At 42.8% G+C, this 25,144-nt stretch overlaps 1 protein-coding gene across 1 annotated transcript in view; it reads right to left on the bottom strand.

Annotated features, from left to right (window-relative positions):
- The window catches only part of STK39 (serine/threonine kinase 39), a 324,624-nt gene that overhangs the window by 203,683 nt on the left and 95,797 nt on the right, over positions 1 to 25,144 (bottom strand). Inside the window, exons 6-8 of the mRNA XM_081242627.1 lie at positions 5,493 to 5,602; positions 5,121 to 5,222; positions 2,055 to 2,188 (exon numbers count right to left, since the gene is read on the bottom strand). Coding sequence (XP_081098753.1) covers positions 2,055 to 2,188; positions 5,121 to 5,222; positions 5,493 to 5,602 — 346 coding nt within the window. The remainder of the gene's footprint in view (positions 1 to 2,054; positions 2,189 to 5,120; positions 5,223 to 5,492; positions 5,603 to 25,144) is intronic.

Genomic DNA, 25,144 nt, shown 5'->3' with positions numbered 1-25,144 from the left:
GGTTTCTTTCAGACCTGAGCAGCAATTAGATGTTTACTTATTAATTCAGTCATGAATACATATTTTTAATTGCATCGTGTATAATACATAATTCAACAATTATAATATTGCTTTTTTCCATTCTCACATTTCCTGAATCTTTTTTCCCCAAACTTCCCGCGTCGTGTGTTTTCATTACAAGAAAAAATCACCTGGGAAGTTTGTGCACCAGTGACACTCTCTGTTTGTTATAGAGGACAACTGCATAATAGTGAGAACAGATTACGTTATACAGAAAATATCTAACAGAAGTTCTTAACCTATTAATACTTTATAAATCAATAATGTTACCAAGAGAATACTCTGAGGGAAAGATGTTGTGAGAATTCAAATAAATTCTGTATGGCTCTCTTCTAAAACTTTTATTGCTATTGTTGTTGTCTGGTGGGGTGGTGGGAACCTGATATTTGAGCTCATATAATAAATAAAAACTGGAAAGACTTTCAAGATTATTGAGAAGTAAGGATGGCTTGTTAAATAGAATGTATGACGGTCTAATCTAATTTATTTTGACCAAATTTTAAGTCTCCTAAAGAAATATATTTATCAGTTAGTACACTAACAGTTCTACCCTACAGAATCTTTTTTTGAAAGAGCTGGAATCGTGTGGCATTACACATCACCACCACTAGGTGGAATCTCAACTATTTTGAGAATCACAAAGACCATCAGTCACAACCCAGTCCTTCTAATGGGGAAAACGAGTTCTTCTCTCACTGGGCTTTAGAGGATCAAAGTCTGTCTCCTCGGTGATGCTAAAGACTTACGTTTGGAGATGACACCAAGTACAAGGGGAAGGCAAGCAAGTGCTGCACCCCTTTTACAATAAATAATTTCAAGATGCTTAACAGCAAAGAGTCTTTAGAACTGGCTCCATGAGAAAGGTAACTAACTGATATTCAAGGCAAATTCAGTAAAATGTAAAGGAATGAACAGAGTTGCTACAAAGAACAGGTAAAATAATGGAAATGATGTTTATTCTAGAGAAGGGTAGCCTGCTCAAACAGTAGATCACTGTGTGAAGGCAAAAGGCTTAAGTTTCATAAAGAACTTAAGGATAAAGGAATCCTTCGAAAAGCAGGGTCCTTCCCTGAAAAAGAAAGTTCCAAAAGACAAGCCAGTTTTTATGTTTTAGAACACAAGTATCAAGTTGGAGTCCTGGGTGGATGAGGGTAGCCAGTAACTTCTCAGCAGCCTCTCCAGGTGTGTAATCCAAGTTCACCTTACATTAGGACAATGCAGCAAGCACACAGCCAAGCACTACAAAGGGACTTTACCCAGCCAAGGTTTTATGCTCAGTTCATGTCATTAACATTCTCCTTCAAGTGACAAAGGACACTGGGCTCTACTATCACTACCCAGGACATTTCAAACTCACAGAAATGAAGAAGAAGAAACAAAACTCAGAAAACAGACATACCACAGTGCAGGGCAATAATCCAAGAAAATAAAGAGGAAATACTAAAGTTAATTTAAAACCATTTGCTTCTATTTATACGATTAATCTTTTGAATGTAAAAATGTTAATCTTCTTTACTGATAATCTTTTAAACAGCACAAACAACTTGTTCTGCAACTTGAAGCTCATGCAAAATTCAACAGCTCTGCCTGGTTTAGACTGGAGCTGGCAGGATATTCAAATCCTGAGAGGTCAGCGCAACCTACACAGTGCAGAATATTAGCTCAGCTTCTGAATTCACCACTGCCAATTGCTTTTGATTTCTGTTTTACTTCACTTCCTTTGATGACAGAGCCCATACCTAACAAACACAACCAATCTTATTAACACGGAAAATCCTCCTCGGCCTCTCCCTTGTCCTCACTCACTTCTCTCCCTTTTGGACCCAAGCTTCCACTAACAGGTTGGAAACCTGGGGACCAGAGCTGGATTTCCCTTGAACTGGATAGAACTAAACTTCAGGACTCCTCACACAGCCCTTCCCCATCCACAAACCAAGCTCTGTCGTGACCCCACCCAGTCATGACCACTCACTCATCCGCTCAGGTTGACATACCTTTTAGAGGGATCTTTCTGAAGACACAGTGAAAGTAATTTTCTAAAGGACTTGCCGTACTTTTTCATCATCTCCTTATCCTCTATTCCTGTTTCTAAAGTGGGTGGATCATTTTGCAAAGTCAACATCAACACCTGCAGCAGAAACAAACAGGAAGACAGGATCTCAGGACAGCAGTTGCTACAACTGAGTTTTTCATTTTTCAGCAAAGCCTCAAAGACCCTCCTTGATTAGGTACAAATGTGCTTCCCCATGATTTTCATCTTCTAGAAAGTGTGCATTCAGAGTATTCGGTTCCCTTTGCAAATCTGTTCACGTGCCCTTTAACCTTTTTGTTATTCCATTGACAGAATTTACAAAATCTGCTCTATGTGTCAAGAGTGCTCTCCCAAAGGGGCCAGGACAAGGGCTTCCTGGGAACTAGCTCTCACAAGGCCTGCAGGAGCACTTAGCTTCAGCACCAGCTTAGTGCAGGCTGTGCTCTGGCTGGGAAAGGGGGCAGTGGAGGTTAGAGAAAGAGAGGCCCAGAGCAGCAGGGAATGTTCACGTATACAGGGTATTCCTAAGTAAGGGACCGCCTGTACTCAAGGCTTCTGTAATACATTACCAGCCCTAAAAATAAATCCACAACATCCCAAGAGGTAACACATGGTCTCCCTTTTTCTTTTTTAAATGAAAAAATATACAGAAAATTGCTTAAAGGCTTGGCAAAACTGAGACAGTAAGACACTGAAAGATAGCTAGGACACAAGTGAGTTACTAAAAACCGTAACCAGAACAAAAGGCCATGCTGCTTTTGGAAAGGGAGGAAACGAAATCAAAACACAGCTTTCACATTGAAAAGGCAAAAAATTCCATTCTTTCACACTAATGTCAAAATTATTTGTTTTTTTTTAAAAAGTGTAGAATTTGTAGCAAACTATTGACCTATAAAATGAAAAAAAACTCATTAATGCATAAATCAGCCTTAATTTATGCAAATGCTATACATGCCAAGACACTGTTCAAACACTTTCAGATGTGTGAATAGATGAAGGATCAAAGTGACAGTTTATTGTTTGTGGAGGATAATAGCAAACCGAAGAAAAGTAGGAGATCTGTGAGATTTTAAGAAAAGTCCTGCAGGACTTCAGGCTAGAATTAGCAATGTGACTGGATTCAAGTGGAAAACACTAAAAAGTAGGAAAGAACGCAAACAAGAAATAAGAAAAAATAATAGAGAAAAACCAGATGAAAGAAAAGTCCTCAGAGCTGTTTCAGTGCTTTTTCCCCAAAAGGTCACTTCAATTGTTTACACCTCAATTTTAAATTTTCTGCTGACAAAATCAGGTGTGTACACACAACCCCCAAATCTTAACTATTTGAAAAAATATGTATATAAATATATAGAGAAAAACAATGTAATGAACTACACTAAAACTTAAATAGGGATTGTCTGTGGTTGATGAGATTATGGATGATTGTTTTCATCTTTATTCTTATTTGGACTTCCAAATTTTCTACAATAAGAACTTATTAACTTTTTTGTTTCTTTTTTTTTGTTTTTGTTTTTGTTTTTTGCTGTACGCGGGCCTCTCACTGCCGTGGCCTCTCCCACCGCGGAGCACTGGTAGAGTATTTTGGGTTGGAAGGTTTTTTTTCTTTCAGCACTTTGAATTAATTGTGCCACTCCCTTGTGGCCTGCAAAATTTGTGCTGAAAAATCGGCTGATAGTCTTATGGGAGTTCCTTTGTATGTAAAAAGTTGATTTCTCCTGTTGCTTTTAATATTTTCAACTTGTCTTTAACTTTTTTTTTGGTGGTACGCGGGCCTCTCACTGTTGTGGCCTCTCCCGTTGCGGAGCACAGGCTCCGGACGCACAGACCCAGCGGCCATGGCTCACGGGCCCAGCCGCTCCGCGGCACATGGGATCCTCCCAGACCAGGGCACGAACCCACGTCCCCTGCATCGGCAGGCGGACTCCCAACCACTGTGCCACCAGGGAAGCCCCGTATTAACTTTTTAATCAGTAAAATCATTTAACTTTTTTTTTATCCTCAGGTCTTTTTTTTCTAAATCCTCTTAAAGCTTTTCCAATAAAATCCTAGGAAAAAGTTGAAACAAACATGGACCATATTCTCTGTAAAATACCTTCATAATTTCCATTCAACTATTTCAGCCACAAAACAAAATCCAGTTGGGTAAATTAGCCCTGATCCCACCACCTCAAAACTAACAGAAATAATGATGTAGTCTAGTTAAAAGAATAACAAAAATAGGGACTTCCCTGGTGGTCCAGTGGTTAAGAATACGTCTTGCAATGCAGGGGATGCCGGTTCCATCCATGGTCAGGGAACTAAGATCCCACATGCTGAGGGGCAACTAAGCCCACGCACCACAACTAGAGATCCCGAGTGCTGCAACTAGAGAGAAGCCTGCGCACACACCGCAACGAAGTGAAGAGCCCGCGGGCCACAACAAAAGATCCCGCGGGCTGCAACTAAGATCCCATGCAGCCAAATAAATAAATAAATATTTTTAAAAATAATAACAATAAAGAGTAACTTCCAAAAAAAATAACAGAAATCTAAAAATAGTATCCAAATGTATGTTAGTTCCTAAAAACACTGGGCTCCCTTATTTCAGATGAGTCACCAACATGACACTATGAGAACAGGAGTGAAATGTTACAGACCATGGGGGAAAAAAGGCCTGAAAATTTGGGAAATCCATCTGTTAAGATGATATCACTATAATCTATTTTTAGATTTTTCTTGGGGAGCTGGGGGTATTCTGTGATAGAGAGAGTAATGACCAGCATTTGTCTCATCTATCAACCTCCATCGACCAATCTGATCACATTCTTCTGTGCTAAGAACGTAAAGCAAGCAAGCTTCAAAGCTGGGGACTGTGCTACTTTTGTCCCATTCTGTCGGCTGAGAGCATCAGATAACATTTAACTTGGCTGCATCCCTCCATTAATTCCCCTTGGGTCTAAGAGAAAAATGACTATGTTTAAGAGAATTAGAGAATGGATTCCGTTAAATCGTATTTCAAACCCAACATAATATTTCCAATAGCAATTACTTTCATAGGAGGATATTTGTGATAAGGCGCTGCTCCTGTGGCTAGTTCAATGGCAGTTATTCCAAAACTCCACATGTCGGCCTTGAAGTCATAGCCTCTCACCTAAGAAGGGAAGCAGGAAAAAAACCACAATTATACAGCCGGCATGTTATACATGACGAGGTCCATATTATGTCAGAAGTCCACGGCTGTGCGTGCACAACCTTGAGATTACTTTGCTAAGGCCCAGCAATCGGGAATTAGATATTGCATGACGCATTCTAGTAAAATGATTGATTTGAACAAAATGTTAGTGTACTAATGATATGTATTGTACAACTATGCTATGTCAATCAAAACATCACTTTTATTTTATTTATTAATTTATTTCACCTGTTCCATGACTTCAGGGGCCATCCAACACGGGGTGCCAACGAATGTTTTTCTCACTTTATTCCGGGTAACATCACCCCCTGTTGCTAAGAAAGCACTTACCCCAAAATCTGAAAGGGAAAAAAAAAAAAAACAACCCTTATTTTAGGTAAGACATTATGGCTTACAAATCCTGACTTTATGAACATCTCTTTTCCTGGTGGGCCTCGCAATGGTGATGACTTGCTCCAAATACTGTGGAGCTCTCTCAGCCATACAGCAGGGCAGTCCTGCCACCCGCCGTCCCCTACACCAGCTTTCCCCAACCTTTTTGGCACCAGGGACTGGTTTCGTGGAAGACGATTTTTCCCCGGGGGCAGGGACGGCCGATGGTTCAGGCGATAATGCAAGCCGGAAGCTTCGCTCACTTGCCCACCCGCCCCTCACCTCCTGCTGTGCGGCCGGATTCCTAACAGGCCGTGGGCAGGTAGCGGTCTGTGGCCTGGGGGTTGGGGACCCCTGCCCTACACTTCAGAGAACGCCAGGATCACAGGTTATGGGTCGGCAAGCTCACCAGTCCAAAAGCTCAGCATATCATATTTTCTACCAAAAAGGTATCACAAGTCATAACTATATAATTAGTTATATAAAAGATTACAATAAAAATACACATACCTTTCCAAAGCCCTAAATTAAAGGATCTTAGCTTTTAGCTAAGATTCATTTTAGAAAATCATTTATAAGAATAGCACCAAAGGCAGAAAAACTAGCGTGTGTTTCTTTTTATGTTTTCTTTTATTATGATTATTTTCTAGCCTCTTTAATTCCACATCATCAATGTTTGGGGAGTGGATTTCTTCCTTGAAATAAAGGATAAATAACATACAACTTCCACATTCCCATGCCCTTCCTTGAACAGTGCTTTAGCCAAAACCATAATGGCAAATCCACAAACCCAGGTACATAAAGCCAACATGCCCAGTTTTGTCCACACATAGCAATCAACACAAAGGATAAGCCCAGTCAGTAAAGATTGGGTTTTTTCAACGTTTGCTTTCTGGATAATTTTCATAGATACAGATGGAAAGGTTTGTAGAGTGAAATAATACTCTTCTTGACATCCATTATATATTAGAAGTTCTTCTTGTGAGGACATGAATTAATTAAGCATACTGTATACGTGCATGCATTTATGCAAAAATTATGTTTGTATATGTGAAAGTAGAGAGGGAATACCCAGTGATTATTAATGCATGCATTTGTGCTTAGAGTTTTACTAATGGTTAAAATTAGTTAGTAAGTTAAACTACCAACTACTTAGGGCTAGTACAGACCTACCAGTAAGAGCCAACTCAAGGGCACCTCAAGAGAAAGCTGGTAAATAGTTATAAAAAAGGGATGTCAACACCTCAAAACACTGCAGCAGATTATGCAGTATGGACCCCTTCAAACTGCTCTCACATGACTCTTCTTTGCTGGCCCCCTTTGGTGATTGCCAGGATGATGGCAATCACCAAGGAACAATGTCAAGTACACACCAAGGTAAAATATTAGCATCTGCGTTAGATCTACATTATTAAGTTATGCAATAACACTGGAACCAGTTCCCTGAGTTGAAATCTGTTCACTATTCCATTTTATTAACGTTTAAATTTACTCAAATCCCAATAGGATTACAACTTCAAGTAAAAGGAATAAAAATTGACAAAGGGAGTCTTTATTCCAACTGCTACTCTTGTGTTACTAGTGAGCAAAAGTATATTCTGAAAATGCTATATAATTTAATTTGCATGTATGTGCTGAACTCTATTTGAACTCTTATATTACAGTCAGAAAAATCAAGCTTTCTGAAAAGAAACCTCTGAAACCACTGAACCAGTCTCCTTCCAGTAGGAGGAGATAAAATTCATTCTCTTACAGAAGAGCTAGGTGAACTTAATCATTTGTAAGTATCTACTAGATTTGGCTAGAGGAAGAGACAACATGATAAGGCTTTCGAAAATATAAATTTCAACCTCATTTGTATTTCGGAAAAGAAGTTTAACAGTGAATCCAACATTCTGTTTTTATTAAAATAATTTTGTAACATGATAATATTAAATAAATACATATCATCTGTAAATAATTAAGGATATGGGTAAAAGTTGTTTTAAGGAAAAATAAATTCTTTTCCATGCAGTTGAAGCAGTTCTACACCTCAAATATACATATATCTTCCTAAAAGATATGATCCAGACAAAAATCCATTGTTAACATTAATTGTTTTTAATTCCTTAAAAATACCATCTGATGGGACTTCCCTGATGGCACAGTGGTTGGGAATCCACCTGCCAATGCAGGAGGACACGGGTTTGAGCCCTGGTCCAGGAAGATCCCACATGCCACGGAGCAAGTAAGCCCGTGCGCCACATCTATTTAAGCCCGTGCACCTACAGCCCGTGCTCCGCAACAAGCCACCACAGTAAAAAGCCCGCGCACCACAAAGAAGAGTAGCCCCCGCTCGCCGCAACCAAAGCCCGCAGGCAGCAACAAAGACCCAAGGCAGCCAAAAATAAATAAATAAAAAATAAAAATTAAACAAACAAACCAAAAAACCCATCTGATTACATTAGACCTTTTAAAGCTGCAAAAACAGCTGAGAGAGATGCATAGTTGCAATTCATTATTGACACTACCTCTTCAATGTATTTTCCTGATTCACATTTGTATTCACAGACTCCACTTAGAACACTCACTTTTAAGTCATCAACAGATGGTTAAACGTCTTTAAAGCTCAGAAGAAAAATTCCGGAAGCAGAAAACACCAATCCTAACATCTACTCACCCTACGACTACAGAATAAATGTACAATTTGCTCATACGTATGGCCAGCGTATATAGAAAAAGATTTACATGTACTGCGAAAGAGAACTTTTGGACTGAACTTTGTAGGCTGCTTGTGTAAACAGGAAGACGGATATAGTCTGTGGAGACAGCTTACATGTGACAAGAGAAGTGGAGGCGGCAGAGCAGAGAACAGTGCAAAGCGCCCGATTGCTGAGGGGGACCTCCAGACAGCCCAGGGGAGGGGAGCCAGGTACGTGTGGGCCAGAAACCATGAACATTTCTCTGGCAACATGGAATCAAAGGCTACACATCAAGTTAGCCAGCCTCCAGGAACAACTGCATCTCACACCAGAAAGAGTGCGGTCATCCTGGTAACGGAAAGCCTCTCACATCTTTTGAATCCATCCAGTTATCTCCTTCCCCATTGTCACTGCCTTGGTTTAAGCCCAAGTGTCCTGGGGCAGCCTCCGAGGTCACCACCTCCCTGCTTTCCCCAGACCAGGCTGCAGCAGCCAGGCACTTCTTTGTCACAGGCCTGACAGCTCCTTAAAAGTCTTTAAAGGCTCCCTGCTCCCCCAGGATAAAGTCAGAATCCCTCAGCACAACATGCAAATCTGACTCCCCTTCCCTCTCCTCATCTAACGTTACTCCCAAATTCCAACCTTGGGCCCCGGCCCTCCTACTTACTTTTAATTGCCTGAACCCACCACCATCCTTGCCCTCAGCAGTGTTGCCTTTGTACATGGATGATGCCTTTGCCTTGGCATCATCCCAGTGCATTGTTCCCTCCACTAAGGGGAGGACCATCAGCAGAGGACACTCTGCTGGTCCTTATTAATGACAGAAGCATCTTTGGCATCCTGACTCTTGGTGCCTTGGGGCTTTTTCGCGGCTGCCTCTGCGTTAGGGTATGGTTAAGTTTGATGTACCTTCATCACCTTTCCCTCATTTGTGGTGTACGATTTAAGTGACTATGGGAATTGTCTTGTTTTGACATGTGAACGCTAAGCCCTGTGGAGGATCTGCAGGGGTTTGGGGTGCAGCTACCTGATTTAGCAAGTAGCAGATTTGCCAGGAAATAGCACAGCCCTAAGGCACCAAGGCAGGATGCTCAGTGGTTAGGCTGAAGACTAAGCTATTCCCCAACTGTGTGACTCCAGCAAGGCACTTAACCTTTCTGGAGTTCTGTTTTCAGGCTTCTTGGTTATGCCTGTTTTTACATTATTTTCACATTTATAACACCCCCCTACTTCTTTTTACCATGGATAAATATGCTTTATAATAATTGTTAGGTAGGTCAATAGCTACTGTTCTCTGACTTACAAAACTGGGCTGAGGGGATAAGCATTGACGTTTTTACAGTGGTAGATATAAAATACGAGAAGGACATGCTTCCTGACCTTAAGAATATTACCATCAAGGAGGGAGAAGGCATGAAACAGAATGTGTAGAATCAAACGTTATGCTCTGCTGTCCGTGTAGAAGTGGAAGAGCTAGGACTCTAATAGCCATGAAAGACTCCATCTCCCAGTGGGCCTTGGACCTGGCCTTGAAGATGAGGTTGAGTGTTGGACAGACAAGCCCAAAAGGAAGTGACACTCCAGACAAAGAAGCAGCATGAGCAAAGCACAAGTGTTGAGCCAAGAAGAAAAACTGTCTGACAGCTGCACGGCTCAAAAACTCAAATACCTACAGGGGCCCAGGCAGGAATATGAAGGAGGGAAAGCGGTCCTGCAAACCAGTAGCTCCATCTCAATGATGAAGGACACTTGATATCTGTCTCAGCATAGGGGGACATTAGGAAGTGCAGGGCCCTTCCCAGGAGCCCATTCCCAGGTCTAAAGCAAGCTTCAGCTGTTCAGCTGGAAAAGAAAACTGTCATAGAGGAAAATGGCCCTGGTTTTGCAGATGCCCCAGTTTTCCCAGAGAAAGCCAAACATTGAGATCTTGATGTAAAACCTCTCGTTTTTGCTGTCATTGTCAACAAATTCATTAAAAAAAGAAAAAGTGGAAAAGTACGATAAAGCAATTCCGCCTGCCTGACTTAACCTGCAAAACTAGTCTGCCAACTGCATTGTTATGATGTCTAAAATTTACCTATAATACTTCAATATACACCATGTGATATTATATTTGTGGTACTGCAACCCAGGTGGTCAACTGGTGTTCTGAGCCAGAATGCCCAGTGCTAGAAGGGTCTGGCAGCATTTGATTCAGGAGGCCAGAAGCAGCTGCTAGAAGTATTTCTGTTATCCATATCTAAGTACAGATAAGTATGAGCCAGGTGAAAGCTTAAAAGGGACTATTGTTGGGGAAAAGAGTCACCTGCTGAGAGGCATGATGCATGTTAGAAACAGGTTTTCACTGGTAAAAGTCAAAGTAGTGAGCACACAGAGAGTGGCTAAAATATTTTAGATATACTCCCCATCGGGCATGAATAGAAAGAAAGAATCCAGCCAGGCCCAAGAGTAAGCTAAACCCCTAACCAGTTTTCTGCCTTGTTAGATTTTAGATGCCAAGCACAAGTGTACAAGAAAACTGCATCTGGAATGTTGGCATGTCGGCTTCAAGTGAATTTTTCATTCACCTAGAAGGACAGAAAGCAGGAATGTCCTTGAGCTTACGGAATACACTGTGAGAAATCTCTAGGGTTCTTGCTTGCTAACGAAGGGCAAAATTTGGTCTGAAACTTGATTTCCTTAAAACCTGGGAGTGACGTTGTAGGTGAGTTAGCCAACCCGAACCTACCTCAAACATCTATAAAATCTACTAATATCTGTGAAAGGGAACCTGAGTTGTGCATGGAAAAAAAAATGGCTTAGGTCCATTCCATACTTGGCTAGAAAGTAATGGAATCAACATCTGAGAGCTCAGAGCCTCCTAAATCATATTCAAAATGGGTTGCAAAAGACACTGATCCTTTAGACCTCCAAGTGGCTGGTTGCAGGTTTGGGGCAGCCAGAGTCACAGTGGCTCCAGGGGCCCCTCGTAGTTCCCTGCCAGAAGCAGCCTCTCTTCCCCAGGGGCCATGGTCTGGAAAAGGGAAGAAGCACTGAGCCTGTCGAAGAGCCCAACTACAGAGTCTGAGTTGCAGATAAAGGAAGCTGTACTTGACCCAGTTACTACCCTGGACTACTGTTGCTTTCTCTCTAGTCAAGAGGAGAATTGGGGAAAAGAAATCATGCAGGGATGTTCAGGAAAAGAGAAAGACTAGAAGCAGGAAGACCACAGCCATAGCCCAGGAGTAAAATCAACAGGGCCTATATTTGAACACAGACTCTGAAAAAGGAAAGCATGGGACAAATCCTTAACGAAATGTGATAATTTAGTGAGTACTGGAACTAAAAGAGAGGAAGGAATAAACAAGATGAAATAACTTGCCAAGGACCATATAGCAAGTTACTGAAGGTCTGAATGAAATCCACAGTCCTTCACAGAGGAGTTTTAGCCACATAGCCCCAGGCTCCTTTCTGGGAAAATTTGGTGTATTCTTAGGTACTGGAAAGGAAACACAAAAAGGAATAATGGGGTTAATATTCCACAACTCCTACGCTCTTCCCTGAGTAAAGATCAAGTTGTGATCACCCAGCATAGAAAAACTGGCTTGAGGTTCTCTGGTTAATCCTAAATGTCATATTTATATCATCAAAAACAATCCCTGCATAATTTGGTTTGATTCCCAGTTGTTGTTTTTTTCTCATGAGAGAGTCAAGACTTTACTGGTGAAACTGAAATGTACTTCTAAACACCCAGGAACATTTTTAGGGCTGCCAGCATCCGGCCTTCGTGATCTCACAGGTTTCCTTAAAATGTTATACATCCAATGTTGGTGAATGAAGAAGCATATAAAGAAGCACATTATGATTTATATTATGCAAACTATGATAATGGGTATAAAACAGAAGCAAATATTTTCTTAATTCTGTCAGGAACTGCATGAACAGTCGTTTTGCTTTAAATGACGTATTTCGTTCTTTTCATGTTGTTTTTATAGTAAAATGTGTGTCAGTGGTGCAGCGCCCCCGTAGGCACAGTAGTGTCCAACCGGCGTGTGTGTCGCTTTGATTTGGCAGAGCTTTGATTTAAACACAATGCCAGCCTTCTAGTGAGAGCTAACATGGGAAAATATGACATTAATTTAAATAGAGTGACTATTACATGACCTAAACAACGCGAATAGAAGAATTATGTTAAGGTATCATCTTCTGTTTGCTGGTAATTCCAAGGTGTCCTTTCCACCCCCGGATTTTCTTGGTGAGAGAGGAAAGACACAGATCAGGGTAGGTGAAGGCTTTAGCAATTACAGAATCAGGGGCATGCCTCCTCCAACTGCAATCCAGACTTATTCCATGCATGTTACTCTTCCTAAAGCACAGTTCTGATCACAGCCCTCTCTGGTCAAACTCTCTCCCCACATGGCATCTGAAGAATAACAAGGCAGAATCCTCCGCCATAATTCATCCTGTATGTAGAAGCCAACAAACAGTCGCCCAGTATTGTTTCCTTCTGATTGCAATGTTTACCCCATTATCACATCCTTGAGCACAGTGCTTTTCGCTTTTTTAACTGACCAAATCACTTGTTTCTCAATTTTACTTTTCTTTAATGTATAATTAAACCCAGCCTTTTCTACCAGTTTTACTGCTTGTTTTATTTCTGTTTGTAAATTAAATAGGAACAACTTTTCACTCTCCTGGAGGCTTGCCATCTTCAGGGTGTCCTCAGACCTCCAGGCAATAAGAAGCAAGTCTGCAGGGGCAGGAAGGTGGGGAGGCAAGGGCAGCACTGCCTCGCGCCTGCTGGGAACCCCTGAAACCAGGCAGGAGAGAGCACAGGGCAGCACTGACCCAGAGGTGGCAGAGGGGATGCCTCAAGTCCTCCAGGAGGACGCGGCGCCTCCAGGTACCTGCAGAACTCAGCAAACCCAGAGCAAGAAGCAGAGCCCAGAGCCCAGAGCCCAGCGGGCCAGGGCAGGATGTGGCGAGACCTACACAGTGGCTGCCAACGTTCACCAGGCTGGTTTCCTTCTTGAAGCAAGGCCACTTGACTCACAGGCGAAGTTTTCTCTCTATTCTAACAGCGGTGTGGGCATAAGTAGTAAGAGGCCAAATAGTGACACACTTGGTGTGGGATACGTGGCACACCATGGGCTCCTGACTGTTCCCAGTGAGTCCCCATCAAGGATCCCAGGGGAGAGGAGAGGCACCGAGGGGGAACACAGTGAGTAGCAAGGAGCCACATTTCCACCCCGAGAAGGTACTTTGGAATCGAACAGGCCTGCGTGTGATGCCATTTACACTTCCTGATCATCCACTTCACTTCTTTGAGCAACAGTTTCACAAGCTATAAAATGAGGGACACAGAATGCATATAGTAGTTTCCTAGTAATATTAAGTCCCTGGCAGCACACACTGGTGACTGGCTACCCAACATCCACACCCCGATCTCTACCAGCATCCTGATTTGGTGTGCCAGGCCCCAGGGGGATGAACCGTACAGACCTAAGTCAATCATGGTGTCTGGTTCCTGGTCTGGTGGAGGGTCTGAGGGTCTGCACTAGTCCTGACCCATGGGATCCAAGAGGAATATGGTACAGACACTTGTGGGAATATTTTCTGCCTAACACACGAACCACCCTACCAAGGTGGTTTCCTCCCCACTCCCCCTGCCTGTTAGAGACAGTGTCACGTGAGGATGTGATGCTGGGAGCAAAGGAGCCCGTGGGGACATGGGCTGCCTGACATTACTGAGGTGCAGAACAGAGAGCAGTAGAGAGCCCAAGACCTCTGTGATACCCCTGGGCTCCTGCACCAACCCTGGAACAGTATATCCCAGACTAATGCTACGTGAGATTCTTAAACGTCCGTATTGCTTCATCCCCTGATGGTCAAGCCCTCTGGTACTTGTACCCAAAGGCTTTTATTTTATTTTATTTTATTTTTATTTTTGCGTTACGCGGGCCTCTCACTGTTGTGGCCTCTCCCGTTGCGGAGCACAGGCTCTGGACGCGCAGGCTCAGCAGCCGTGGCTCACGGGCCCAGCTGCTCCGCGGCATATGGGATCCTCCCAGACCGGGGCATGAACCCGCGTTCCCTGCATCGGCAGGCGGACTCTCAACCACTGCGCCACCAGGGAAGCCCCCCAAAGGCTTTTTAATTCTTACAATCCCCTGTCTTTCCCCAGTCCAGCCATGTTTATTCATACTTCCTGACTGTTAAGAGTTAACCACTGCATCGGAGGCCAAAGTCGATGCAAGCCCCAAATGGGCTTGGTAAAAATCAGCAAGAAAACGATTTGGCACACGGTGCAATTTTGGAGTTTTAAACGGTTCCAGTATTAAGCATGGCTTTTAATACCAGGGGCACAAATCAAAACAAATAAATGCACCGGCATTTCAAGGGGAAAAAAAAAACATACTACAAGAGCCTAATTCACTTTTTTGCCAATAGTTTCTATTTGGGGCTACACTCACATAAATGTTCCAAAAATGGAATAATACACTTCTAGGAAAATAGGAGAGAGAGGTATCTTCAACATTCTCATCTAGGTCCTTGCTACTCAAAGTGGGGTCCATAGACCAGAAGCATCAGCATCACCTGGGAGCCTCTGAGAAACACAGAATCTTGGATCCCACCCCAGACCTAGTGAACAGAATCTGTACTATAGCAAGAGCCCCAGCTGATTCGATGCACAGTGAAGCTGAAGAAGCACTGCTCAAGGGCACCGTCTTCCTAGCAGGCACCATGGCACGATTCAGTATGACCGGAAGACCTCCAAGTACAGCTCCATGGCTTCCCTCCTTCACCTCTTTGGTAAAGAGAACCACAGCAGTAGAAAGAGAGTGGCTTGGAAAAAGTCGAGTGCACATTCATGTATTTTATGACACGTAAGTACAAGGCCAACACTACAAACGAAAATCATGTCCTACACAGAACTGTCTGACCCAGTGATTCTAATGTGTCATGCAGGACAAATTCACACATGTGGCACACCTCTGTGGGAATACTCAGATTTGTACAAAATCTTTTTATAATACATTTACATAATTTATAATCACAAAACTTAGTAACAGTCTGTCCGTAACAGCTGCTCACTGGAGGTGCCAGGGCATAGAAGAGCCGGGTTGCGGGTAAGCATCAGCCTCAGCACAGATATGTGTGACACTAAACCTCTCTCTCCCTCTCATGAAAGCTCTGAAATGCAGTTGTGCGAGGGTGATAGCATTATAATATTAAAGTGATAACAATGAATCCACTCAATTTTTAGGCAAGTCAGTAAGAAATATGTTGGCACCTTATCTGCTATTAGTAATCAATTATTCACACACCACCTCACTATGGGGGGGTGGGGGACACCACCTGTCCTGCTCAGGAGGGAGGGACCCCAAGAGGGACCAGATAGAACCAAAGAGAGTTTTCTGAAAACCCTCGCTTTCCACCCAAACTTCTTTCCCTGAATCAGATTCCTGGTTTTCAATTCTATTTATTCCTTCTCGTAAGCAAATGGTCTCAATGGCCTGGGCTGGTTCTACAGACTGAAGCCCCACCCACATGTGGCATGGTGTCCAAGGCATTCATGATCAGGAAATAGGATCTGCCATATTTCCAGAGCCTGGGCCCTAGGGAGTCACTTCTAGCTGCTCTGTACAAGTCCACGTTTCCCATCTATTAATGAGGGAGAGGCAGTCCCGACCGTGTTTGAAACATCAGAGAATAACAATTTCACAGCCTTTTCTGAGGGCAAAAGAAGAAACCAGAAGACATCTTTTTATTCCCTAAAGCTAGAGTTTCACCTTTCAAAGCACACACACACACAAAAAACCCACAAAGAAGCAAACCTTCCCATGACTGGTATTTCACGTAGGCAGACTCTCGAAATTGCCATCAACAGGTTTCCTTCAGATGTGCTACATTTCTACTTATAAAGGAAAAGTTCTTAGCACTTATTTGTACTGCGTCCATGGAGTCAACATCAATCCACAGTGACACAGACAAATTATTTTAAAAATTCAACAGAGGTGTTCTCGGTAAAAATTTGGAGGCTACACAAGCTGCCAGCCCTCCCCAATTCCTCAACCATTCTCACAATCAAGACAACACAGGCTTAAAAGAGACAAAAAGAAGAATAAGTGGTAGCTGGTGTCAATTCACAGTTGGCTCACAGTTCAGCTGACTAATACAGCCAATTAGCCCCAGCGTGAAGGAGAACACCAGTTTAAAAGACAGTAGCAAACTACCGATAATCTGCCCATCCATGTCAGAATCGCTGAACCCTTCCCCAAAGCCCAAAGCAGGTGAACTTCCGGGGAGAAATGGAGCCAGAGGCCACACCTGGCGGGGCAGCAGCAGAAGGAAGGGGGGCCAGGAAGGCTGGAGCAGTAAACCCAGACCAGGTGTGCTGCAGGTGCAGGCAAGAGCCAGCTTTCTCAAGTCTAAAGACAGACACACCAAGAGCCCACTCGTGGTCAACTTTCTATCAACTGCGATAATTACAGTGAGCAAAGGAGCGCCACAGAAAATCCCCAAGTCACAAACTCATTCTCCCTGGCTCCCCAGTGGGAGTGGGAGGGATATTTTTAAAGATGCTCTGGTGAAAGCAGCCACAGGACAGATGCTTGGCTTACTCTCTGCTCCAAGCCCAAGACCACCCTCTGATTTGAATGCTTTCAAATAGGACTGAGAATGCCTTTAGTGAGTGAGGCTAATGAAGGGACACTGAAACACTCTGATGCAAGATAGATCCTCGGAAAACATCTTGTCAACCTTCCTTATTTTTCAGCTGAGGAACTGAACCCCGGGACAGCCGAGCTGTCAAAAGGCATAGCGTGAAGAAGCAGGTGGGGGAGGGGGCAGGGAGCCTAATGGCGAGGAAGTCAGCCAAGGATAAAAAGTGAAGTCTGGGGAGGTCTGGAGTGATCTGCTTTTACGACCTTCAGAATGACCTCCAACAAGGCCACAGTCACTCAGCAGTCCTCAGTACCCTCATCTGTAAGACCGACTCTGCTGAAATGACAGCAAACTGAGGGGAACACTAGGTAAGCATATCATACAGGCGTCATCACTTCCGAAGCCAAAGGCGTGCTCTGCAGTCACTGGGGGCTCCTGGCTGGCCATACCCACAAAGACAGGCACAAGCAACTTAGATCAAAGATTAATGAGTCTAAATTTCCAATGCAACATTCATATACCTCCAGGTGGTCTTTTTCATACAAATCTCCACTCAGCTAGCTCGACTGTCAGAAGCTTCCAATAAACCCGAATGACCCTGTACACTTTTGAAGAGATGGTCCCTACGGGAGATGATTAAAATAGCACAACTCCAGTTGCCACAAGTATTTAAAGCAACAATTCACATCATTTTCACAAAGTTTCAAGAAGGATTAGTCGGGGATAACGCGATCTTCAAAGAATCTGCAGATTTTTAAATCTGTGATAAAGAAAACCTCATATTTAAAACTCCTGACACTAAGGAGAGTCACTAAAATATGAGGAACATACATTGAACTCTATTGCTCAGTATTCTTTTTTTGTGGTACGCAGGCCTCTCACTGTTGTGGCCTCTCCCGTTGCGGAGCACAGGCTCCAGATGCGCAGGCTCAGCGGCCATGGCTCACGGGCCCAGCCGCTCCGCGGCATGTGGGATCCTCCCGCACCGGGGCACGAACCCGTGTCCCCTGCATCGGCAGGAGGACTCAACCACTGCACCACCAGGGAAGCCCCGCTCAGTATTCTTTTAATTTAAATTTACTACATAGTCACATGTTCATTCATTCATTCAACCACTATTGACTGAGCTCTTACTAAGTACCATTTCCATTCTAAACTCTAGCACTATAGAACAGAAACCCCTGCCTTCCTGGAGCTGACTTTAAGTCAGGGCAGGGGTGGGGAGGAGAGATAAATACAGGTAATAAAATTATGAAGCACAGTAGACAGCAGTGGTTCTCAGACTCTAGTGTGCATCAGAATCATGAGAGGGCTTCTTAAAATATGGATTGCTGGACCCCACCTCCAGAGTTTCTGACTCAGCAGAAACTAGGGCTGAAAGAGGACAAGAATTTGCATTTTTATCAAGCTCCTATGGTGATGCTGATACCGCTGATTTAGAATCACACCTTGAGAACCACTAAGGTAGGATACATTAATGTGTACGATAAAGATAAAAAGATCAGGGGATGGAGAGTATGGGGCAGAGGCGCTTGCCATTCACCATAGGATGCCATCCATGGAAGCCTCACTGATGGGACATGTGAGGTATTGAGTAGAGCATTCCAGGTAGAGGGAACAACCCATGCAAAGGACATGAGACAGGAGCATGAGAGGCAAGGAGGCCAGTTTGACTGGGGGAAAGTGAGGGAAAGGAAGGACTAGGAAATGAGGTCAACAAGCTAAGGAGGAGCTAGATCTTGTAAGGCCCAGGAGGCCACCATTAGGACTCTGACTGAGGTGGAAAGGCATTACAACGTTTTGAATAAAGCCATGACACAAGCTGGCTTATTTTAACAGCATCACTCTGGATGCCGCGTCAACAGCTGAGCACACAGGGACAAGGACAGAAGAGGACCTCTTAGGAGGCTACGGTAATAATCCAGGGAAGAGATGATGGTGGCTTGGACCAGGATGACTGCAGGGGAGGTGGTGAGGCGTGGTTCACAATAGCATTTGCTGACAAATCGGACAGGACATGGGGTGTAAGAGAAGAAGGGTCAGGAACACTAGATTTCTGCCCTATTACGTAGGAGGATAGAGCTGCCACTAAAAGAAGCAGGGAAGACTGTGAGAAGGGCCGTTTGTTGGGGGGCATGGGGGTTACAGAGCTATTCTGTATTGCAGTTATACAATTTTTAGAGCTGAAAGGAAACTTGAGAGCCTAAGAGTCTCACTTTATAGGTGATATATGGCCAGCAAAGAACTTGAGGGAGGGCACAGGGTAAGTTAGTGACCTGGGGGCTAGATAATCCTTGGCGACTGTGTTCTCAAGTGTACTCTGTGAAATCAAGTGCTATAGTATATTACATAGGGTGTACATACATGTTAAATCTATTTAAATTTCCTAAAAATCTCTAATCTACATATGATACATGCAGTAACTTATGAGATGTTATTGATCAAAAATGCCTAGTCCCAAATTACTCACATTTACTATACATATTTGAGATTTATCCCCAGGACAACATATTAAACTAGACCTAGAGTGGCTAACTTAAATTCCTCGGGTATATGCATTTCTCTCCACTTACAAATTTTTTTAATTAAAGGTCATAGCAAATTGTTGACAGCTGTCTGTTTCACCTGAGCTGTAAACTCCAGGACAGCAGACACGAAATTTCCATTGCTGATGACAGATCAGCTCAGAGACTGTGCCTGGAACACAGTAAATGTTCAATAAATATCTGTCAACTAATCACCCCAGAGGCACTGAACCCAAACACCTAATGTTCACCTTTTCACCAGAGAAGGACCATTTTTGTTAGAACAACTGAAGGTTCTGGCAAACAAAAAGTCAACGAAAACAATAAAAATGACCCAGCAAAGAACTAAGTTGAACTGCTCTGCTCTCAGTCTAAAAACTCTGGAGAGGGTGTGGAGAAAAAGGAACCCTCCTCCTACACTGCTGGTGAGAAGGTAAACTGGTGCAGCCACTATGCAGAACAGTACGGAGGTTTCTTAAAAAACTAAAAATAGATCTACCATAAGATCCTGCAATCCCACTTCTGGGCATACAGCCAAAGAAAACCATAATTCAAAAAGATACATGCACCTCAATGTTCACTGTAGCACTATATACATAGCCAAAACGTGGGAGCTACCTAAGTGTCCATGGACAGATGAATGGATAAAGAAGATGTGTGTGTGTGTGTGTGTGTGTGTGTGTGTGTGTAGTCACTGGACTCTTAGCCATAAAAAAGAATGAAATAATGCCATTTGCAGCAACACGGATGCACCTAGAGATTATCATGCTAAGTGAAGTAAGCTAGACAAAGACAAATATCATATGACATCACTTACATGTGGAATCTTGAAAAAATGATACAAATGAACTTCTACAAAACAAAAGTAGGCCCGCAGACTTAGAAAACAAACTTATGGTGACCAAAGGGGAAAGGGGGTATGGGGAGGAATAAATTAGGAGTTTGGGATTAACATATACACACTGCTATATATAAAATATACAACCAACAAGGACCTCCTATCAATATTTTGTAATAACCTATAAGGGAAAAGAATCTGAAAAAAAAAACAGGTACATACATATGGATAACTGAATCACTTTGTTGTACACCTGAAACTAACATGATATTGTACACCAACTAAGCTTCAATTAAAAAAAAAAAAAAACTCTTGTTTTCCCCAGACCTCAGCAGCTTGTGGTAATACATGAAATTTAATTTAATAATGACAGTGCAGGCCCTTAAAGACAGGAAGAAAGAAGGGAAGGGAGGAAGAGAGAGAAAGGGAGGAGAGGAAAGGGGCAGGGGAGGGGAGAAGGGTGGACGGAGGGAGAAGGGTCCTCCTGCACTCTTCCTTGAAGCTCAGCCCTGTCCCCCTGCAGCTGAACGTGCACAGCTCAGGCAAGATTCAGAGCAAAGTGGTCCTCCCCCATTGAGTTCACCCAGTAAGATTTCCTTAGACTGCGGCTCAAACAACTGCTAGCAGCTGTTAAAGGATGGGAAGCTGCTGAAAATCTCCCCAAGTATTTCTCTCCGATGGTATACAAATGGAAAGGAAAACTAAGTTTCCAGAATTGACTGTATACGTGGTTCACACCACAGGGTTCACCAAATGGTACCGTTTGTCAAGATCCCGAAATTCAGGAAGCCACATTAATTTGTTGTCTTTATTTACTTAACCCGCCCAAAAAAAGGAATAAATGAGAATTTTGGCATAATTTGTTAAACCATAATTCACATAACTATCAAACTTCCTGAAACTCAAAACATACTTTGGTCCACTATAAAGCAATTTATACCCTCCCCCAAGATTTTAATTTGCACTGTACCCTATTTTCTGAGTGTGCCCAATGTCTTTTAAATTCATGCTTTTGCTCCACGCTTCCTTGACTTAATCATTTCATTGCTAGCTGGCTATGGCGGAGCTTGCCTAAAATCAGAGCTGAAACATGTCTGTTAAAAAACTATTTCAGGCTTAATAAAATGGACATTTCACATGGAATGATAATTCACTTATTATTATAAATGAAACTATACCCTGAATTGTTTAGATGCGTTCGTTGATGTAAATCTCATAACTTTCTGGAGACTAGTTTGGAGAAATTTACTAAATTGAATTATATTTTTAAAAAATTATTTCAGCCTTAAAAGTATGCATTAGTGTATGAGCCTAAATATTTTAAATACGTTCACCTTCCTCTCTGTTAGGGTGATATATTCTTGCTTGTTTGAACTTTCAGCTGAGACTCACACAAGCACCCCTATCATTCATGAATGCATATGGGTGCAGAGCCCAGTGAGACCGCTCAGATCACATTGGCCAAAAGGTCGCGGACACCTGCCACGTGCCAGGCACTAATAGGGAGTGTTGAGATGAACACATGGGGTTTCTACCGTTGATAAGTTTTGATATACGGTCTGGAGGGAAAAGGGGGACGTAGAGACCCAATTTCACTATCGTGTAATAGGCAATCCAGTTGGAGTATATTAAGGGCACTTTCAAGCCACCAGGGTAAGGTGCTTAATGCAGCAAGAATGGGGGTGGTAGAGGAAAGGATGGGAAGGGCTTTCTCAAGGGAACTGAATCGGGAAGGAGAAGAAGTGAGCCAGGTAAACAAGGGGGATCACAAAGAGAAAGCACTGGCGGACGAGACTGGAAAAACAGTCAGGGCCTTCATATGCCATATTAGGGAACCAGGGCTTTAGTCCATCAGCAACAGTTTTAAACTTTAGGCCAGGTAATCAGATGGTCAGATTTGCATTGTAGATTCTTTACTCCGGTGATACTGAGGAAACTGATGGAAAGAAGAAAGAAAGAGGGAGAGCAAAATGATATGGCAGGCGGTCACACGAGGTGCCTTCAACCTCACCTTCCCAGCCGCCTCCCTGTGACCTTAGGACACCTTGCATAATTAAAGGGCACGACCCCATTTCAATACAAAAGCAACACGAGCTAACTAATTCTAAAATGGAATGTGTGTTAACTCCTTTAACCCTCTGGTATTTTCACACTGCACAGATGTGGAAACTGAAGTGCAGGGAAGTTGAATAACTTGGCTACAGGGCCAGGATTGGACTCACAGCAGTCAGGTGTCAGAGCCCGTGCTCTAGACCAAAGCACCCTTAAATATGGCGACATCATCCTTTCCTGATCCGATGCCTCATGGGCTTCAGAGCTCTCTTATACTAATCACAGGCTGCCTCCGGTGCACCTAGGGAGCCCAAACCACCTTGCTTGAAGCAGCAGCCTCTCTTCCCTATAACATGAGAAATATTCCTTCCCCCCCCCCATCCAAGTACACTTTACCAAAGCCAAAGAACACAGAAGGAACACCAAAGAGCCCAGCAGCTGTGGGTATAAAAACTCCACCACCTTGCACTTTCCTCTGGCTCCTTGAGAATAATATCTGAATACTGGAAGCAAGTTAAGTCTAGTTGCAAGTTTTCCTGGGAGAAGTTTTAGTCATAGGGTTTTCAGCATTCAAGAAGCTGACTAAAGCTGAAAATGCATTCGAAGGCTAAATAAGGAAAAAATCTCCCTCCCAGAAAAGAGATGCTACCCAAAATCACACCAATGTGCCTTAGACAGTGAAAAACCTAGGGCATAAGCTGATATGTATGGGTTCAGATACACTGAGATAGATGTGGTGATAACTTTCTAAATTTCTAGGCTGCCATAGTTAGCTAGTACCAGATTTGATTTCTGTCATGAAAAACTAGGAATGGGAAATTCACATTCACTCACATACACACACCTAAAAGGCAAAAGTAAGTGAAAATGAGCATGAGATCTACCGTACATAATACAGTTGTATGTTTCTAGAAAGTTTTTCAGAAATCAATCATTTTGAAATTAACATTTTTAGAGTAGATTAAGAGTGGGCACTATTTGTAAAAAAATCCTAAGATAAATATATTTGTAGTGACCACCCCAAAGAGACCTGTTTTATATGAATTTCTGTTTTAAAATAGTGTCTCATAATTCTGGACAAACAGCCTTAGACACTTGCCAGACAAAGCACTAAGCTCTTCCTGACAGTTTATGACAGAGCATCAAATTAGAAAAGAAAATGCTAGACCGTGGGAAAAGTATGCCATTCAAATAGCCACTCCTTCTATCATATTGTAGCAAAATCTGTTACACTTACCAAGGCATCCTCCCCAAGTTTATTATCAGGAAGTCTCTCACACTCACACACACACACAGGTTTTCTGAGCACAGAAGATCTAATAAGAAGTAAAGCATTTTCTTTCAAACCCTGAGTAGGCAATCCTCAGGTTTTAATTCACTACATTTAACCTGAAGTTTTTTAGTATGAAAAGAGCGTGGTGTCACTACCACGCTTAATCCTGCACCAAATGATGCCTAAGATGATGGCTTCTCCCATCCCCTAAAACCTTAGCAGTGATGCTGTGAGCAAGGGGGGAAAAGGTGCTAAATATCTTCTCTGGCCCCAAACAGAATTGATTTGCAGAGATGGAGAAGTGCTAGTGATTGCTATTGGTCTTCCACCAAAAACTGAGATCACTCAAATCAAGATTTAGGGTTTTCTTCCCAGAAAACCCACAGACGTGGCGTCACAGGCTCTGGAGCCAAACTACCCAGAGCTGAAGCCTGACTCCACCACTTATTCTACGTGTGACCTGGGCCACTTACTTCCCTTCTCTGTATCTTAGCTTCTAGTAGCATGTAAAGTAGGCATAATAAGAGCACCTCCCTATGGGGCTGTGGTGAGGCTGAATGAGTCACAGTGCACTCAGCACATGGAACCAGGCCTGGCACACAGGAAACACTCGATACACGTTAGGTACTGATTTTACAGCCACACTCAATAAAAATATATATTAATACCCATGGAATCGGAACTGCTGGAAATAGAACCAAGCATACCAGCGTTATTCACCACACTTGTTGGCTGTATAATAAGGCAAGAGTTTCTAGGGGTCTGAGCCTGGCCCCTTAATGTTCCCTTTTCTAATAAAAAGTTCTGAAAAACAGAATACACACACACACACACACACACACACGTGAGCGTGCTCACACACACACACACACATATGTGTGTGTGTATATATACATACAGAGTGAGTGATTTTCATAAAAAATGTTATGTTTTCTATTAGAATAGCAAGAAAACTCTTTTTAAAAGAATACTCGTATTAATACTCTCAAGGTAAACAAACATTATATTCAAAGAAATAAATGCAAAGTTCTCCCCAGTCTAACTCGTATTTCAAAAAACAGAGCCTAGAGAGCATAAAGATGTGAAGGGAAGAGAGTACAAATAATCTGAGTAAAAGCAGTGGATTTTTTGTCCAAATATAACAGCAACAAAGAGACGGTCTAGCTCTGCTGTTGCTGTGAGTCTCTGCTTTCAACTCTCCCACCCTCCTCCCCTACTTCACCCACCCAAGATGCCAGCAAAAGACCTGAGGACTCCTGGTCCGAGTTTTTCAGGCAGTGACCCACTGCCTGACTAAGAAAGTCAAACTCCTGTAACATGGGGACAGCAGCAGCATCCAGCTCTTCCAAGAAATCACTACAAATGTTTTTGGTTTTTTTTAATGCAATAATCTTATTTTAGAGTTAAAACCACACAAAAAAATTTTAAATACTGTATAAACTCAATGTTATGCTCAGGTTAGAGGACACGGAGAACATTCACTGTGAATTCTA

Source organism: Mesoplodon bidens, assembly GCF_964165515.1.
Source record: "Mesoplodon bidens genome assembly, chromosome: 8".
NCBI classification, from domain to species: Eukaryota; Metazoa; Chordata; class Mammalia; order Artiodactyla; family Ziphiidae; genus Mesoplodon; species Mesoplodon bidens.
Note: the sequence above shows the minus strand (reverse complement) of the source record. Positions and strands in the feature narration are given on the sequence as shown.